The sequence below is a fragment of the Anolis sagrei genome, chromosome 3, assembly GCF_037176765.1.
Source record: "Anolis sagrei isolate rAnoSag1 chromosome 3, rAnoSag1.mat, whole genome shotgun sequence".
NCBI classification, from domain to species: Eukaryota; Metazoa; Chordata; class Lepidosauria; order Squamata; family Dactyloidae; genus Anolis; species Anolis sagrei.
In genome coordinates, this window is record NC_090023.1 from 141,100,672 (window position 1) to 141,121,055 (window position 20,384).

The following is a 20,384-nucleotide window of genomic DNA, read 5'->3' on the forward strand; positions in this document are numbered from 1 at the left end:
GAGAGGTGTGTGTAAGCAGCTGGGGGTTTTTGAGTCTAGAAGGGCTGAAGAGAGAAACCTGGCCAGTTTCTTTAGTCAAGGAAGACTAAAGGAAGCCTGTTAGGATCCTTAGTCAAGGAGGGACTAGAGATCAGAGATTTGATCAAGGAAAGATCAAATTGGAAGGCTAGTTATAGTGGGAAACATTGTTCACTAAAGAGCTTCACCTCAGTAAAAGTTGGCCACAAGCTGGGTTATTTGAAAGAGTGGACTATATTAAAACCAAGTGACATTCAAAGTTCTATAAGTTATTTACCAGCCTGCAACCATACGCTTTGTACATAATAAACTTGTTATCTTTTGTTAAAAACCGTCTCTTCTCATCTAACCTGCGTCTGTAGAGCCAGATCTCATCGGTGATACCTCAAATACCTCACGTTGGTGGCAGTTACCTTAATTTACAACTAATAATTGGCCTCCTCTATAATATATTCTTATACACAATTGAGGCCTGAGATTAATTCCCTCCATAATCATCCACATCTGCACAATTGGTTTGCGCATCTTCTCAATTATCATTATTACAATTGTTATCTGCCAGCTACCCAAAGGCCTGGTCCCATAACCACGTTTTCAATTTCCTCCTGAAGATGAGGAGGGACATTGTTGACCTGATTTCACTGGGGAGCGAGTTCCACAGGTGGGGGGCCACCATCGAGAAGGCCCTGTCCCTCATCCCCGCCAAGCGTGTTTGCACCAAAGGCAGGGCTGAGAGCAGGGCCTCCCCAGAAGATCTTAAATTTCAAGGTGGAACAAGGGAAATACGTTTGGATAGGTAAACTGGGCCGGAGCCATATAGGTTTTGTAGGTCAAAACCAGCACTTTGAATTGTGCTCAGAAGTGGAGCTGACATAACAGAGGGGTGGTATGCTCTCTGTATGACGCTCCAGTGAGGAGTCCAGCTGCTGCCTGTTGGACTAGTTGAAATTTCCAACCAAGATTTGTACTTGGATGGGAGACAGCCAATAGGCGCCAAGCAGAGCGGGCCCAGGTTTGAACTTAGATGGGCGGCTGCCAATGGCCAAACCCCAGGTTTTGTTTCCAAAGCCACTGAGTGACGTTAGCAAAGTCACACTCTTTCAGTTTGAGATGAATACAAAGGCACATCCCATGTGAATAAATTTTGAGTGGAATGAGATCATGGCACCTTAGGGCTGCCCTAAGTCTGAAGCAACTTGAAGGTACACAACACCAATGCTAATTAACTGGACCCTTCTTCTACTTTTCACATACTATTATTACTCTTCAAGGATGGGAAGTTCCTGTTCAGATGTATTCCCAAAATGCTCTGATTTTTAAATATTTTTCAGAACCCTTTCTTAATTAAAACAACAGATTGCTAGCAATATTTTTAATAAGTCCAATCTACAGCAGAACTGCAAATCTTTGATTCAGGAAATGCTTCTTGACCATCTTTGAGGTTGAGCTCTCTCATCATGTTAAAAACAATCAGATTCAAAATGAAACCAAAAATGGTTTGACATGAGTAATATTAATATTTCTAATTTTAAAAACATACTTTCAAACAAGTAAGTGCTGAATTCAAAAAGAAACAATGAAGAAAAGAGAAAGAAATATTAAAAATAATTATCTGGGGGGAAAAATAAAAATTCAGAGGGGCCGTCCAGTGACCGCTTACTGAACCGGATTCAAACTCCTACCATTGAGGGCTCAATCCAGACACTCAGCACTGGTGCCACCTAGGCACTTCTTGAGATTTCATCTGGAAAACAGCCTTAAGAAGCAGAAGTAACTGCTAGAATGTGAAAGAGGGAGGGGGGAACTCCTCCTGATGCCATCACGCCAGTTAGTCATGTGGGATAGAAGGCAGAACTGACTGCAGGAGGAGATGGGACCAAGACCAAGGCACCAGAAGCCTGGAAGGTAGGACTCAGCCAGAGAGGGGGCGGGGCCAAGGGACTTAGGGACTGGTCCTTCCACAGGAGAGGCCAACCAGGGAGGTTTCCATCTTTCCTTCCTTCCTTTTCTTCTTCCTGCTCTGTGTCGCCTCTAGAACTTTGTAGCGTTCCTGTTTGGAAGAAAACCTAAACAACAGCTGGGCAATTCTGCATTATCTACATCAGGAATGAGCAAAGTCAGGCTCCCGGGCCACATGTGTCTCCTAAGGGCTCTTTTTTCAGGCACTCCTCTCTTTCCCCATCCAATCCTTCCTTCCTATTCTCTTTCCTGCCTCCTTCCTTCTTCCCACACTCCCTCCCCCCTTCCTTCCCTTCCATCCTTTCGTCCTTCCTTCTTTCCTCCCTCCTTCCCTCTCTCCATTTCTCCTTCCTTCCTTCCTTCCTTCCTTCCTTCCTTCCTTCCTTCCTTCCTTCCTTCCTTCTCTTTTGTCTTTCCTCCCTCCCCCTCCCCTCCATTCCCTTCCACCTTTCCTTTCTTCCTTCCATCCTTCTCTTCCTCTCTTTCTTCCTTCCTCCCCTTTTTTTCTCTTTCCTCCATTCCTCCTGGGGATGTTTAGTTGGGAGAAGAGACAGAACATGAGAGAACCATGTTTCAAGATTGCAAAGGGTATCCCATTGGAAAGGAGGAGGGGGGAAACTGTCTTTGTGCTGCTCTAGACACCAGGGTGCAAGGCAGCAATGGGTTCCAATGGCAGAGAAAGAGAATTCGCTGGAAAGATTAGGAAGAACTTCCTGAGAGTGAGAGTGGATCTTATTACCATTCTGGTAGATAAGCTCATCAAAATGGAACACTTTATTCCTTGTTTTGGTGTGCCCTCTGCTTAGTTATTCAGGCCACACGTCTTTCAGCCTTGTGGGGACCACATCTGCTTGATGGTGGTGACATTCCTGTCTGAGTTCAAGTAAATATGGGGAATTACTGTATTTCGAGGGTGGTTTGAGTGAGTCACCATGCTTTCTAAAGAATTCAAATGATACATGTCAACTTCCAAATTGTCCAGACTACTCTGCTGACACCACCAGATTTTTGTTTTTTTGGAAAAGTTCTGAAATGAAAATGGAAATTATTGTGTGTTTTTTGTAGATAATTTCCTACATTTTTTTAAATCTTCAAACTGGTGCATCCATCTTGAGTGTGTTGATTCTGGTACCATGATATTGAAAATGAGAAGGTGTGTCCTTCCAAAGCAACTCCCCTTTAAGGTGTTTTTCTCCCACATTTCCTGCCCTTAGCTAGATTGATTCTCAGTCACCTAACATGAAATATCATACATGTTAAATAAATAAATATTCCTTATAGCTAAGTGGAGTTGCTGGTCCACCTAGCCAAAAACGTTTTCTTCGCCAAGCAGCAACTCCTTTCTCTTACTAAGGAATCTTAAACTTGAAATATCAGATATTGAACCCAGGACCTTTTGTGTTAATGAAGGGTTTTATCACAGAGTTAGTTTTTGAGACTTCTTTGTTCAAAGATCAGTTCATTCATCTTGTTAGAGCCCTCAGACAAATCAATACACCCCAGCTTCAGTTCATAGTAGAAAAAAATAGAATGGATGAGAAGTGTAAACTATGTAGTTGTCTCTTGGAGTGTTGCTGCTAATTTGGATGCTAATCTTTGAACTGCATCATCGATTACTTCTGTTTAACTGTTATAATATGCAGATGAAAAACATTTTGATTTGTATTTTGAAAAATTGATACCTTAGGATACTCCCCATCTCATATCCATGTCAAAACTACAAACTGGAGAAATGCCTGAAGACAGATAATAAATAAAACAACTACTTTAAAACTGTGTTGCTAAAAGGTTTCTTTTATTTATAAACACCTGGCCAACTTCAGGTAGCCTTTTAAAATTTGTATTTCTGAATATTTACAACTTCATTTAGAACATTTAACCCTCTAGTCTTCTTTTTTGTCAACAGTATTAATGCATCTTCCTCTCACTTCCACAGTACTAAGAAAGTGCAAAGAAAAAAACTTCCAAAAAGAGCATTCACTCACTCAAGTGGAGAGAAATTATGGATAACTCTTTCAAGACCTATTCAGTGTCATTCACTGAAACTGACTGGCAATGTCCCTCCAGGGAAGACAGGTTAGTATTTGTATGGGACACTGCCAATGGATACCAAGTACTGTAGGCTACACAGAGGACGGAATTGGCCAAATCACCTCTGACTAAGAAAACCCTATGAAATTCATGAGGTTGTCATAAGCAAACAGATGACTTGAAGGTGCATGTGAGTGCAGTTATTTTTTAAAAACATTTTGTATGATGCCTTGAGTGCATCAATATATTTTAAAATAATACAGAAGTATTCCACAGGCATTGCCCAACTATGAAATTTAGTAGCATCTGTACCATTTGCAATCTTTCACAGCCACACACAGAACTCTGAAATTAGCCATTTGCCTGCAACAGCAAAACATGGAAGCTGTCAAGTGCCTGTCAGGTCACAATATATGCCACAAGCTACTTTCATGTTTCATGGATCCCAAGTGGCACAGGCCTAATTTACAGTCATACTGATTAACCAATTCATTGCTTAAATGAATTATTCAGCTATTGAATTATTTTAAAACCAGTGACATATTTACTTTGAATTACCCAGATGACTTCAAGTCATCTCATTTCCAACATGCAATAAATGGTTCCCTAAAACACCACTAATCAATTTATCATCACACAATAGCATAAAATCACTGCAGTTTACTAATAAATAAGAGTCTGTGGTCAATTCAATCTGCGTTCTCAGCACATAAAACTGAGATGCAATGTGAGTAATTAGAGGGCTGAAATCAATGCAGTCTCCTTGGTTTCTCTCATATTATTTCAAACACGTGCACACACACTGAATTTTAGTACTGAACTCTTTACCATACTACCCCAATCCAACAGTATATCTTCTCTAATCCAGCATCTCATGAATCCTTTCTCATTAAAACTGAGAAATAAAGGTTGCTTACCTGTAACCGTATTTCTTCGAGTGTCAGTCCGTGAAATCCGCACCTATGGGTTCTTCCTTGCGCATGCGCAGAAACTCGGAACATTTCTAAGTTTAAAGAATTAAAAATGATTATTTTGAGCCACTTAGGCCCCGCCCATTCCCCCGCCCCCCCGGATATAAGCGCCGAGCGGCGCCGCCATTATCTAGTTCCCAGCGCTAAACAGCAGCCAGGAGAATGGCATGACAGAGGGGAGGACGGGCGGGTCGTGCGGATTTCACGGACTGACACTCGAAGAAATACGGTTACAGGTAAGCAACCTTTATTTATTCTTCGTGTCGTCCGTGAAATGCGCACCTATGGGTGAATAACAAGCTACTGACCTGGAGGTGGGTCATGCCACACAGGAGAAAAGAACTGCTCTGCCGAAGCTAGCATCTTGCTTTGCCTGAATGTCAAGCTTGTAGTGAGAGGCAAACGTGGACGGTGTAGACCACGTAGCTGCTTTGCAAATCTGGTCCAAGGGAATTCCCTTGAGGAATGCTTGGGATGTAGACACAGAACGGGTCGAATGTCCCACGAGGTGGGACGGAGGGTCTTTCCCTGCGAGTTGATAGGCTAGACGGATGGTTGCAACAATCCAGGAGGCCAGTCCTTGGGAGGACACAGGCTGGCCAAGTACGTCTTTCCTGTATTTCAAAAACAATCTGGGAGACTTCCTGTAAGCGGAAGTTCTATGTAAATAAAAGGAAAGTGCTCTTTTAACATCAAGGGAGTGCAGAACTACCTCCAACTGGGAGGATGGGTTGGGGAAAAAATTTGGTAGAACAATGTCTTGTGACATATGAAAATGAGAGACCACCTTAGGAAGGAATGTGACATCGGTGCGGAGGACAACCTTGTCAGGGTGAAATCTTACATAAGGAGGGTCTGAACGGAGGGCCGCGAGTTCGCTGGCTCTCCTAGCTGAAGTAATGGCCACAAGAAAGGCCGTCTTCCACGATAGGTGGGAGATATCATTAGAGGCCATAGGTTCAAAAGGTGGTTTGGATAACTGGGATAGCACTAGCTCCAGGCTCCACTGGGGGGGAGGGGGGGAGACAGGAGGGTGGATATTTTTGTAGCCTTTAAGAAACAATTGTACCAGATGGTCCTGAAAAAGGGACGGCAACCCGGACTTTCTTCGGAAAAATGAAATGGCTGACAGGTAGCATTTCACCGAAGAAAGGGAGAAACCCTTGGCGGAGAGGTGGACAAGGAAGTCTAAGACAAAGGGAACTGGAGCAGAGATAGGGTTGTGTCCCAGTGATTGAGCAAAGGATTTGAAAGAGGACCATTTATAGTCATATGATTTCTTGGTGGCAGGTTTATGGGCCGCCAAAAGTATACGGGAGACTTCATCAGAAAGACCTAGTGTGGTTTGATTCTCCACGCCGTTAGGCGTAGAGATTGCAGGTCGGGATGTAGGACCAGGCCGTTCTCTACTGTGAGAAGGTCCGGGGTTTGGCTGAGGTGGAGGTATTCTTTGTTGGAGATTTGGAGAAGGGGGGCAAACCAATGTTGTCGTGGCCACCAGGGTGTGATTAGAATGCAGTCCGTGTTGTCCTGAATTATTTTGGCTATGACTGGAGATAGGAGGGGGAGCGGTGGAAAGAGGTAGAGGAGGCCGGGCGACCATTGGAATAGGAAGGCGTCCCCGAGACAACCTTGGGATGCGTGAGGGTGGAGCCGTGCGCAGTAGAGTGGACAGTGGTTGTTTACTGGAGATGCAAATAGGTCTATTCTGGGTTCGCCCCACTTGCGTGTGAGGGCTTTGAACTGTCTGGGGTGGAGATGCCACTCGTGGTTGTTTTTGGAGGACCTGCTTAGAGAGTCTGCCAGGATGTTGTCCTGGCCTGGTAAGTGGATGGCTGTGAGGAGGACATTCTTCAGAATGCACCACTCCCAAATTCGTTGTGAGATGTGGAGGAGTGTGCGTGAGCGTGTTCCTCCCTGTTTGTTGATGTAGTATTTGACAGAGGTGTTGTCTGTTACTATTTGTATGACATGATTGGATACAATGCGTGTGAAGGCCCGAAGAGCCTTCTCCACTGCCATCATTTCTAAGGCATTGATGTGGAGCTTCTGCTCTTGTGGGGACCAGTGGCCACTGATCTGGAATCCCTTGAGATGCGCTCCCCAACCTGAGTTGGAGGCATCGGTTGTGAGGGACATGGAGGGGCGGGGATGGTTGAATGGCATCCCCGAGAGAACATTGTATTGCTTTGTCCACCATGAGAGTGACTGGAGGACAGGGGGCGGTGGTTTTAGGACCCGTGACTGGGGTTCGTGAAGGGTGTCGAACGCTTTGAGAAACCAACTTTGAAGGGGTCTCATTCTTAGACGGGCAAAGGGTGTTACACTTGTGGTAGAAGCCATATGGCCAAGGATAGATTGGATAGCCCAAGCTGATGTTTGACGGGATTGTTGTAGGGTTAGGATAGCCTGGCACAGATTTAGGAAGCGATCTTCTGGGAGGAAGGCCTTCTGGAGTGTGGAGTCTATTACGGCTCCTATAAATTGGATACGTTGTGTTGGGGTTAGGTGAGATTTTTCGTGATTCACGACCAGACCCAGATCCTGCAAAAGAGATAAAGTATAATCAGTATCCTTGCACAGCTGTGACCGAGAGGATGAGCAAAACATCCAGTCATCCAGGTAAGGAAAAACTGTGATGCCTTGCTGGCGGAGATGTGCGGCTATAACAGACATGCACTTGGTGAACACCCTTGGTGATGTGGAAAGTCCGAACGGGAGAGAATTAAAAGAGAAGAATTTGTTCTGGACCGCAAAGGTAAGGAACCTGCGGTGGGAGTGTCGAATTGAAATATGGAAGTAGGCATCTCGAAGGTCAATCGTGGCTAACCATGAGTCCTTGGGAATGAAGGGAAGGATTTTGGGGAGTGTCACCATACGAAATTTACGTGGTGTAATGAAAGTGTTGAGTTTACGTAGATCAAGGATGGGGCGTAGACCACCATCTTTCTTGTCCACCAGGAAGTAACGGGAGAAAAAACAGATGTCTGAATCTTGTGAGGAAGTAGGCGAGATGGCGCCCTTTTGGAGGAGAGAGTGAATTTCTTCCCAAATGATTTGGGAAGGTGGTGTTAGCAGTACATTGCCCACTGGGGGATAATTGTCAAATTCTATGGCATAGCCCCTTTCAACGATGTCCAAGACCCAGGTGTCTGTGGTTATGGACTGCCATGCCGGAAGGAAGGTATGCAATCTGTCAAGGTATGTAAGTGGTTGGGTGTGAGGTGGTGAGGGAGTGTCGGTAAGTGTAGGTGTGCTAAAAACGGCGTTTGTTGGTATTGGGGGGCCTGGTGCCACGGTACTGACCTCTAGAAGGCAGGGGCGGTCGTCTTGATGATGTGGAGGGGTTGTAAGGTCTCTGTCGTCCCCTGTAGAATGAGGTGTTGTAGGGCCTATTGTAGTATTGAGGACGGTAATAATAGGAGCCCCATCGTTGGCGTTGGTAGGAGTATGGCTGATGGTCATACTTGTATACCGTTTGTTTCATTTCATGGGAGTGTTTCAATTGAGAGTCTGTTTCAGGATTGAAAAGGCCTGCCTCATCCATGGGGAGGTTTTCAATCAGGGTGCGTTGTGATTGAGAAAGGATAGCTGCTCTTAGCCAGGCGTGGCGGCGAAGGGCCACTGATCCTGCAATAAGTTTGCCTGCGGTGTCAGCAATATTTTTGGAGAGGTCTTTTTGTAGGGAGGCCAAAAGGAGAGCTTCTTGTTTAAAAGCTGTGGCTAGAGGTTGTTCAGTTGGCGGTAATAGGTCTAAATAGGGAGCAATTTTGTTCCACAAGGCAGTCTGGTATACACTCATGTATACTCCATAGTGAGCCATGCGTGCAAAGAGGCATGCTGAGGAGTAGAACTTTTTGGCCATAGCATCCAGCTTTCTCCCTTCCTTATCAGAAGGGGAGGTTTGGTTAATTTGAGTTGGTTTAGGTTGAGCATCAGTCACAACAGAATTTGCTTTAGGCATTTTAGCAAGCCATGAAGCTGAGGAAAGATCAATACGGTATAAGTTTTCAGGCCTTTTAGGAGTTGCCGGGACTGAAGCCGGGGCAACTCCATTATTTTTGAGAATTTTAAGCAAATAAGGTAGAGTGGGCAACACAGTGGATGATGGTTGTTGTTGTTCAGTAGAAGTAAAACATGGGTCAACTACCGTATCGGTAGGCTCTGGAGTCGCTAAGTTTAAGGTTCTAGCCAGCCTTATTAAAAGAGCTGAAAATTTTTTGAATTCCTCCAAATTTTGGGGGGAAGGGTCAGGTTCGAGTTGGTTGTCTAAGATGGCTGGTGTATCATCATTGGATTCAATGTCAATGGTTTCTGGATGTGATAAGGGTGGGTTGTTGGGATCCTGTTCTGTTGGATGAGTCAAAGCCTCAGTTTGGTATTCTTGAGGCTGAGAGAGTGTGGCCGTGGGAGGCGCACGGGGGGGCTGGGGATATCTAGGATCTTCAGCATGAGAGGCATCAAAGCCTCTATAAGGGTCAGGGTGGGGAGGATAGTAGAAAGGATATGGGAAGGGAGGAGGAGGGGGATAAAGGTGGTAAGGGTAGTCTGGGTATCCATAAGGCTGAGGGTGGTCAGAAGAGCGAGGTCGGAGTCTCTTGGAAGGAGGGGAGGAGGGCGCTGCCGGTTCCGCTTCAGGAGAAGGGGATCGGCGGCGGCGGCGTGAGGATTGCGCAATCGGCGCAGGCGGAACCGGGGAAGGAGTTTCTCTCGGGCCCGAGGCTTGTGGAAGATTTGGGGATGGGAGGGGGGAGGCTTGGGAGAGGGGAAGCGGAGGCGGGGAGGTTGATCGGCCTGCGGCTGTTTGTGTTTCCAGCTCCGAGGGAGGGGCAAGGAGCTCGAGTGGAGGAAGGTGGGAGGGGTCATCCAAGTGGAGCATGGTTGGGAGCGGTTCCTGGAGGTGGATTGCGGAACCGGAGGGATGGATCATTGGCTCCAATCTGGGAGGGCTCAAGGACTGTGAGTCAGTGAGTTGCCGTCCCTTCTTTTGTTTATTTGCTTTCTCTTTTGATTTTTCAGACCTCGTGGCCTGTTTGGAAGCTTTTTGCCTCTTTGCAGGCGGCTCCATAACGGGAGCGTTTGCCTGATCCAGTTCGCGCCTTTCCCCAGCGCGTGGGGAGGGAGGGTGAGAAGGCTCCAATATTGGGGATAGGGAAGGGGTGGGAAGGGATTGTGGAGCCAGAGCGCGCTCATAAAGCAGAGCTTTTAAACGGGCGTCTCTCGTTTTGCGAGCCCTTGAGGTAAAATTAAGGCAAATTTCACAGGATTGGTGGTTATGGGATTCCCCCAGGCAAAGGAGGCATTTGGAATGCCTGTCAGCTTCGGGGAGGGTGGCTCCGCAAGCTGAGCAATTTTTGAAATAGAGGGAAGACATTCTAGCCTGAGGGTGAAGAGAAGAGTAGTCAGCCGGTCCGAGTCGAGGGATGGAGAGAGTCAGGGTAGTAAAAGTCAGTCCAAAAGATCAAGTCCGTATGGAGAATCGAGGAGAGCTGTTCCGAGATGCTGCACGTTTAGCGCGGAAAAAGGAACTAGATAATGGCGGCGCCGCTCGGCGCTTATATCCGGGGGGGCGGGGGAATGGGCGGGGCCTAAGTGGCTCAAAATAATCATTTTTAATTCTTTAAACTTAGAAATGTTCCGAGTTTCTGCGCATGCGCAAGGAAGAACCCATAGGTGCGCATTTCACGGACGACACGAAGAATAAAACACCACACACACAAAGAAATATTTCTTATATGATTATCCATGAGATTAATGTGAAGACTCTTACAAGAAGATAGTGGTTTTCTCTTCTTTGTTCTCCCTTTCAAAATGTTTTTCAATCAGGAGATCAGATATTCAAGGGACATAAAATTCTTGTTATTTTGCTTGTACTGTAAGACTTTTTTTTAACATCCTTACCTTATGTTTTGAACAGAAGAGTTCAATTTCTCATCCAGCATGCTACTGGTCACGGCTGTATGTCCTTCTGGAATGGATTGTACTGGCTGCATTAAATGAACTGTCCGATAAAGCTGAGTTGGATGTAGAGGCTGAGTAGCTTGCATCGTCCTCAAGGCTTCTGATGCCATGGCAGGCAATTGCTGCTGTGCAGTTTCCAGGGCCTGCTTAGGTTTGGTAGATTTGGAGTTGAGTGGTATTTTTAAAACAGCAGTAGATCCTCCTCTTGGCCCTGTATTTGTAGATCCTTTTGGCCTACCCATTTGGTTTCTATTAGCCATAGGTGCTGACAGTAAAGATGCATCAGTGGAGTCTGTACTGGAACTAGGATCATCATCATCAATGTAGACCAGGTCTTTTGGCATTTCTTTAAATTGATATACCAAACGCTGTCCCTCTACTTTGGCCAGAATGCCTCTTTGGTAATAATATCTGTTAGAGCAATAAAACAGCCTACTGGTTACAAAAGAATAAATGATGCATCAATGACTTATTTAAAGAATAATTTAATTACTCTAAAGAATAATTAAACAATCCATTTAATGGTATTTCTAACTATTGCTGAAGTATGGCATATTTCCATGTTATGGAAGTTTTGTAAACACCCAATGAGACTGGGCTGAAGCAAACTACCGTAACTATGTCCATTGATGGAAGACTTTTTATCCCATTGGGAACTTCCATGAATAAAATGATTGACAGACATGCTTTTTATACATTCTTCCTTTCCTGGAAAACTTGCACACCATACTCTTCTAAAAGGCCCACCAACTTCTTGCAGAAATGTAGTGTGGGTGTACAGGAGGATGCAAAAGAAGAGGAAAATAATTTAAAATTGATTTGCCTCCTTTGATTTAATGAACTCCCTTGCAGAGCCTTTTGAAAAAGAGAATGCTTCTGGAAACAGTTCACAGTGTTCAAATTACATAGGAAATTATGTTTTAAAATTTAGTACAGAAAGAGACATATGGTTGTGTTCCCAAGACACTCCAATATATCAGTTGCCAATAAAGATGAAAAGCAATGGCCAACTCTAGAGCTAATTAGTATTGTGAAATTCATCCATCCAACCACTGTAACATTAGAAAGTTTCTCCCTTTTCATTTTTAGCACGCTTGAGAGTAGAAAATGAATTGGAAGAAATTAGCATTTGGGTTGTACCCAAGCATGCCAAATATTTTTAGGATTTGATAGCAATTAGTAACTAGAAACTGTCTACCATAAAATATAAATCAGTACTTGAGTCTGTTCCTAGTATATATGGTGTACCTGTTGTTGCTGCTGTGTCTTCAAGTGGTTTCTTACATATGGAGACCCTAACAGGGACCTATCATGGTGGTTTCATAATATACTAACTGAAGAAAAAATGGGCGAGAAAAAGGTTTAAATGCTAAATGTTACCCATGTGTCTGGGTAACTTAATACAAACAGAAAGAGGTATGATAAACTACTGTCTCTAATGTTCACACCATCTGTCAGAAATATAATTTGTCTAAATCATGAAGTTAAAAAACTGATTTACAAAATGCTATTATTCATGTATTTAAAACATGTAAATCTTGCTCTTCAAAGACATTTTTGAATTCATCTTGACCAAATCTACATAAATTGACAATACAACAAAATAATTTATATAAAGAAGAATAGCGTAACATCAGAAAATTCTAAAATAAAACATCATTAGAAAATAGTTCTTTGGCTGGAATTGAAAAGAAGGCAGTATAACCAATCAGTGATTTTTACCTTTTCAATTTATCCAGAATTCACATTTGAATAAATTTGTGAAAGATTTTGGAGTAAAAAATGACAATGAACAAAGATTAGAAATCCTTACAGATACCATAGCCTAAATCCAATTGCTTGTTCAAACTAAGTTCCGCTGAATCAATTTCTGTATAGTATACATCCTGTCAACTCCACAGGCCTACATTAGCTTAGGCTAGCAATTGGATTGAAGACTGTCATTTTGAGATGACATATGTTTGATATCTACTAAAAGTGTTTCATATGCAGCAAACCAAACTTGTATTAGCTCAGATGACTTTCAATCTAATGACATACATTTACAATTAAGAAAATATCAATATTTTCTCAAGTCCACCTACCTGAGAGCTCTGCCCATTGTTTCATAATTCATATCAGGTTTGTTTTTGTGCTTTCCCCACAGCCTTGACACAGCCTTGGAATCTACAAGCTTAAAAATGCCCTTCTCTCTTTGAGTCCATTTTATGTATTTAGGACAAGTAGCTTTGTCCTGAAGCAGTGCTAGTAAAAACTCCCAAAGATAAATTGTGTTTCCTGAAACAAACAGATGGAAAACTTTTCAGAAATTGACACATCACATGGAAAAATCCAGCAAGAACGTTAAAACCTATTTTTTTCACCATAAGATTTAAACATGAAGTCAACTATTTTCTGGGGCTCGGCTCTAACTGAAGGTTGTCACATATGCTTGCTACATGTATCTGGCCAATACTAATCATAGTCTAATATAAGTGCCACAGATTTCTGATAGACACTACTACTATGTAGACAATATCACATGATCAAACTAATCTACGTCATCAGTAGTATGTAATCGGTATAGGCCTTATGTGGAAGTAGACGTATTTTAGCAGCATTTGGGTGCAGACTCAGGTCTTAATTCAATCTGATTCTCACTAAATAGCAGACTCACTTGCAAGAGGTTCTATATTCTGGTAATACTGCATTCAGTAAAGTAAGCAATTATCAGGTAATGGTGCAGGAATAATTTCCCTAATAACACTATGTATGGAAAATTCACTACAAGTGAAAAAAATTCTTTTCAGTCTCCATGTTCACAATACCACTAAATCTGTGGGATAAACAATTGCCAGATGTTTGTTAAATTCTACATTATCCAGTTGCAATATAGTCTTCTCTGCTCCATGGTCCTCAATTTACATCACTGTTTCTCAAACTGTGCTCCTCTGGGTGTTTTGGATTTCAGTACCCAGAAATCCCAGTCAGTTTAGCGGGTTTGGGAACTGAAGTCCAAAACATCCAGAGAAGCACAATTTGAGAAATTCTGGTTTACAATGTTCAGGCTTACCCTTCCCATCTTTGTTTTTCTTTTTCACCGTTATGTTTGGAGTCAGAGTAGGGGACTCGGAGCGTGGCACTTTAGGCTTCTTCCCTAGAAGAAAAAAATATACAGATGTTCATATTGATTATGAAATAGCCAGTTTATTCATTGAACCCTGATCCATTCCCTCTGCCAAATTATAATTAACCAAATTGCTCTATATGATTTAATGCTGTCATTATTATTTATAATTGCTATAATGTAATAACAACAACCATCACCACCATGTTAGATACTGCCATGACTCCTTTTGAAATAATGTCATGAGGAGGGAAGGGAGAAATAAATAATAACTGAAATTGATATCTGACAATAGCAATGTTATGAATTGGAAAGACTAAGTTAACGTTTATTGAAAGAACAGTAAGTCTATCAAAATCCTGAGAGATACCAAGTGAATAGTCATCTTACAGAATGAATAGGATATCAGGCTTTAAAATATTTTAACCTGCCTTTAACACAATGATACCTTATTTTGTTAATGTAAACTTAAGAGTCAAATAGCCTCCAGTTCAGGAATGGACAAACTTTGGCCCTCCAGGTGTTTTGGACTTCAACTAAGAGCTGGTAGGCTGTAAGGAATTGTAGGTGTTGAAGTCCAAACCAATTGAAAGGCCAACGTTTGCCCATGCCTGCTCTAGTTCATATGTCATGTCAACAATTAGCTCATAACACGGTCTCAGGCAAATTACTACCTGCTATCCACTCACCCAATATACCCAGATATGAACTACAGTACAACCCAGAGCCTGTGGGACAAATACCGCCCCATCCCCATTTCATTTGTAGGATCTGTATTTGAAGACTTAGCTAATTCGAACAAAAGGTCTGCACAAATAGTTTGGTTAATGGTCTCTGTACTATTTTTCTCTTCTATTGCAAATTTCAGCAATCGCAGAGCAACAGATACTAAACACTGGATATCTCATCTACAGACCTGCAAATGTAGGTGAGTAACACATATTCATATCACCTCACCTTTTCTCTTCTTTGGTTGCTCAAGTGCTACAGGGATTTGTGACTCTGCAAATGCATCCTGGATTTGTTGAACCTCCACCACTTCTGGAATCCCATCAAGTGTGACAGATACATGAGTAATTGGACCAATATCAATTTCATCCTCAGCACCAAACACATGTGCTTCAAAAGACAGGGAAATCAATAAATATTTTAAAGGTTATTGAAATACTTTTCTAAAATATTATAAAAAGCCTGAAATGTGTATAGACTAACTATGTAATCTGAATAATTTTAACTGATTAACAAATAAGAGACAATTATTACTGTATTCCAGTACCTGTATTATTTTGATTTTTTTTCTCAAATCTTTTTCATGCTCTACTCCAGAGACCTAACAGGCAGATTGTAGGCTGCTTTTCTCATTTTTTCCTGTCCCTCAATTGACTTTTCTACCATAAGAGAGACTGAACAAACTTAATAGTCACTTATCAGAGCAATTAATTAGCTCTTTATTTTTATGTTTTGTCTATATTGTCCTGCCTTTCTTCCAGCTATACTGATCCTAAAACAGAGAAGGTTTGAAACTCATCAGAATAGTAGAGCAGAAGATTTTTTTAAAAACTCAAGGAGAAGGGGGAATCCTAACCATATTATTGAAAATATGGAGAGAAACTTTTAGCAATTCCAGAATTTCTGCTGTAGTTAGATTTAATGTGCAGCCCTTGAAGAAAGCTAAAAAAATCCAACTTACAAACAACTCACAGTTAAGTACAGGGGTGAGACAACAGGAAGTGAGAAAATCTACCCCTTGGAAGGAAGATTCACTGCTGAAAGAGTTATCATGGGGAAAAGGTGCCCCCAATGAAGCTTTATTACCAATCCTTATTTCCACAACAAGCCATTTTTTTTTCAAAAACCAATTATTACAGGAACAGAAATAGACAGCAAAACAAACACTACAGGGGTATTAACCCTTCCCTGTGCTTTTCATAGCTTATATATATATATATATATATATATATATATATAGTTGAGTTACACTTAAAAAATGTACCTGTTCCAACTTTCAAGCAAACTTAACTTATGAACAAACAGAACCTATCTTGTTTGTAACTTGAGGAATGCCTGTAATTGATTCTGTATTCATAGATTCACGTATTCGTGGCTTAAAAATATATATTTTTAAAAAATCCAAAACCCAACCAGTGATTTTTTTCAAATTTTTTGAGGGACACAATTTTACTACAACGTTGTATATAATGGAACTTGAACATTTACAGATTTTAGTACTTGCTTCTGGAACCAAACAGGGCCAATGTACTTTAAAAATGGGAGCCCTTCGGTGTTAAACAAACACTTTTATTTCCTAAAATCAGGAGATTTGCAACAAATGAATCTGCCACTTATGTGTTCTCAGATTAGCCTCATTTTGCGCAATTCTACAGCACAGCAGCAAAAGCTACCATGTATACCAATCCAACACCCATCTTTTGCAACATTACCCTTGTGCAAAACCCAGCTCTTAAAAAGAAAAGTAGAGTATTGTTTTTAAATTATATATAACACATTTCCTTAGGTTTTACTCACTGGATCTCTTTTCATCCAATACTGGGTCAGGGGATTCCATATTGAGAAGAGCCTCGGCGGCTTCAATGGTTTGCATGGTTTCATCGCCATTCTGACAAGATGCTTCAACTGAAAATGACAGAGTAAAAGATGAGGTAAAGACAGAAAATTTCTAAAATACACCCAAAAAAATTCAAAACAAAGCCTGAATATGTAATAGAACATGAAACAAATTGAACTTAACTCTGTAAGAGAATCTAGCAGATTACCATGGAACCTCAAGAGAGATTATTATGACAACTGGTCTGTACCTGAATTATCTTGTTTTACCACCTCTTATAATACACAAATTCCCTCCTGTAATCCTACAAATCCCATTTATACACTCCAGTTTCCATTTACTGAAGTTCTAAAAGTTTTGTGTAAATACAGTAGATCTGAATGAGTTCTGTTTTTGAGTTTAAATTATTGTTTAATATGCTATTGGTTTTACTTTGTATTGTATTGTGTGTTTATTTTATGCGTTGTTTTAGGCACGATGTGCCATATCTAAGCTACCCTGTGTCCTTTTGGGGAGATAGAGGCAGGGTATAAAAATAAAGTTATTATTATAATATTATTATTACCTTTGTAAAGCAACAGTATTAAAAGATTCAGAAATGTGTTTGTGTGCATGTTTATAAACAGCATGTGGTACGGATTTTAACTATTTGTTATACAGTAGAGCCGCGCTTATCCAACCTTCACTCATCCAGTGTTCTGTATTATCCGATGTAGTCTGCCTCCTGCCCGGATCCACAGCTGTTTCAATACATTGCAATGTTTTGGTGCTAAATTCTTAAATACAGTAATTACTACATAATGTTACCATGTATTGAACTGCTCTTTCTGTCAATTTGTTGTAAAACATGATGTTTTAGTGCTTAATTTGTAAAATCATAACGTAATTTGATGTTTAATAGGCTTTTCTTTAACCCCTCCTTATTATCCAACATTTTCGCTTATCAAACGTTCCGCCAGCCCGTTTATCTTGGATAAGTGAGACTCTACTGTACCTGAATTTAGAGGGAAATAACAGGTGACCAGCTCTGCTTCATACAGAAGCAAAGATTTTACATGAGGACAATAGTTGTATCAACTGGCGACAAGATTAAAGCAACAGTTTTCTGAAGTGTTAGATGGAGTGAGAAGACCAAACCCAACTCTCTGTTATCCAGAGAGATACCATATCAGCCACTGACTCTCTGCACAACATGATTCACAGGCTTGTTGTGAGGACCAAAACTGAGAAGTACCATAGATACTACTTTCAGCTCCTTTGAGGAAAGATGGGATATAAATGAAACAAATATTTACCACTTCTTTAAAATCACATCGATTAGAAATAAATTAAGACAGATTAAAATAAATCAAAATTAAAACAAGGACAATGAAATGGAATTCTGGGAAGAAGAAAAAACAGATGCCAGGTGCTGTAGAGTGTATTTCAGAGGAAGAAAATGGCAAAACTACTTTCCGAGTATTCCTTACCTGCATGGCTGCTTCAAAGCTACAGGCAACTCAGGCACATACTCATGCATACTGAAATGCCTCCAACCCAATTGGTTTTAAAAACATTACAGAAAACAGTCTTTGATTCAAACTGTGCAAGATTTGTTCCAATTCTTGCACATCACAAATATAGGATTGGGTTGAATCAAAGGAACCTCAACTGGCAACTGTGGCTGGCAGCAACCGAAGATTTACAGAGATCTTGGCTGGAAATCCTTTAACAGCAGCCAACTAGATGGACTAATAATGCTTTCCACAACAGAAATTACAAACTTTCTACAACAGTCAACAGCATAAAAGGAAGTGAGAATGGTTCATTAAACAGTGCTGGGCGTTGCTTCCTGTAGTCTAGCACATTGCTACTGAGTGTGATAAGGTCATGAGCTTTTAGAAGGAATGTAATAACTGCAATGGAAAAAAAGGAATTCAGTTCTTCCCATTCCGAGTCCAACACTCAAAACAGCTGTTACCTTAATTTTTTTCAGTGTATTTATCATTTACAAGTATTTATGGTAACAGAAGAGCTCCCAGTGTTATACATTAGAGGTTCCAGTGGTTGAAAAGTTTAAAGCAAGTAGTAAGTCTGTGACGTTTTGGGGATAAAGGTACAATTTTGAAACAAATTTCTTCAGATTTGAGTAGCGAATTGTAAAATAACCCCAACCTTTAAAATGTATTATCATTCTCACTTCAAACTTTGATTTAAAAAGCATTAATTACAATCTTTAGTTATGCTTGAACTGCCAATCCATGTTCTGGTATCAGGCAATCAATTAGTCTAAAGCAGACGTGCAACTTATGAATTGCCCAGATTCAGAAGTGACAAGTCATGATTTTGGCTTCTGCTCTACACTACAGGTTGTAAATTCCAACATTTTCAAGTTGAGTATGGACAGAATGCAAAAAGTACCCAGGCAGTTATAAAGAGTGGATGTACTGGTAGGATGTATTAGAAGGTTTAACTATGGTGTAATGGATGAACAGAGATATCATCTTCAAAATGACAATGGGAAACGGCTTACATACCTGTAAGGGTGATATCATCATCTTCAATAATTTCTTCTTCTGCAACATCTAGTGAATTCTCAGTTATCATGACACTGGGTTCAGTAACACAAGATAAACCTGAGTAATTATTAAGGAGATCAGCGCTGGGTACATGCTCCACAATGACAGCAGGAAAAATAGATGGATCACCGAGCTGTTAACACAAGACACATAAAGAAACATTACTTTAGCCTTGCATGACACGCAAACCTAGGAAACAAATTACAACAAAAATTGTGAAGTGTGTCACTTGACTTTCACTTGCATATGTCACTTGGAATATAAGGTTGGCTAAATCTAATGTGAAAATTGTGTTTCTCCTGATGTAGAACTGCAGCTCTCAGCTGTCCTGTCCAGTAAGGAATGGTATAAGTTGCAGTCCAACAAGATCTGGAGGGCCACACAATTCCCACCCCAACCTGAACTCAACTGTTAATTTTCACTACAACAAAACAAATGGAAATTAATCCACTGATTTGGCAAGTTCCTGTTGATTCAATGGCTGTATGTAGGACTAACTGTATTTAGGCTTTTACAAGTACATCATGCAGAACACTGACTTTAATTGATGGTGTGTCGAAGTCTTGCTTCCTGCCACAGGCATGCCTAGAGATCACTGGTTCAGTTGGGGAACGAACTAACACCCATCACTAAATCATCATCCAACCTAATGATAGCTGATCACAACAAAGATAAAAATTATAACGTGGATTCTCAAAATGTATGCTTGATGTACAGGGAAGTCAGATCTGGCCATGGTGGTCCACGCTCTGGTCACATCCCGGTTGGATTACTGCAACGCACTCTACATGGGGTTGCCTTTGAAGACTGCTCGGAAACTTCAATTAGTCCAGCGAGAAGCAGCCAGATTGCTCACCGGAGCGACGTACAAGGAGCATACCACCCCCCTGCTGCGTCAGCTCCACTGGCTGCCGATCCAATTCCGAGCACAATTCAAAGTGCTGGTTTTGACCTACAAAACCCTATACGGTTCCGGCCCAGTGTATTTGTCCGAACGGATCTCCCTCTACATCCTATCTCGAAATTTAAGATCTTCTGAGGAGGCCCTGCTCTCGACTCCGCCACTGTCACAAGTGAGGCTGGCGGGGACGAGGAGCAGGGCCTTCTCAGTGGTGGCCCCCCACCTGTGGAACTCACTCCCCGGGGAGATTAGATCGGCGACTTCCCTCCTGACGTTTAGGAAAAAACTGAAGACCTGGGTGTGGGACCAAGCC

General features: G+C 41.6%; 1 protein-coding gene across 5 annotated transcripts in view; it reads right to left on the reverse strand.

The window, feature by feature from the left end:
- The window catches only part of ELF1 (E74 like ETS transcription factor 1), an 81,708-nt gene that overhangs the window by 9,925 nt on the left and 51,399 nt on the right, over positions 1–20,384 (reverse strand). For all 5 annotated transcript variants that reach the window (XM_060769361.2, XM_060769365.2, XM_060769362.2 and 2 more), the window contains 6 exons: positions 19,129–19,303; positions 16,573–16,680; positions 15,004–15,165; positions 13,993–14,076; positions 13,025–13,217; positions 10,881–11,351 (listed from right to left, as the gene is read on the reverse strand). In XM_060769361.2, the coding sequence (XP_060625344.2) occupies positions 10,881–11,351; positions 13,025–13,217; positions 13,993–14,076; positions 15,004–15,165; positions 16,573–16,680; positions 19,129–19,303 (1,193 nt within the window). The remainder of the gene's footprint in view (positions 1–10,880; positions 11,352–13,024; positions 13,218–13,992; positions 14,077–15,003; positions 15,166–16,572; positions 16,681–19,128; positions 19,304–20,384) is intronic.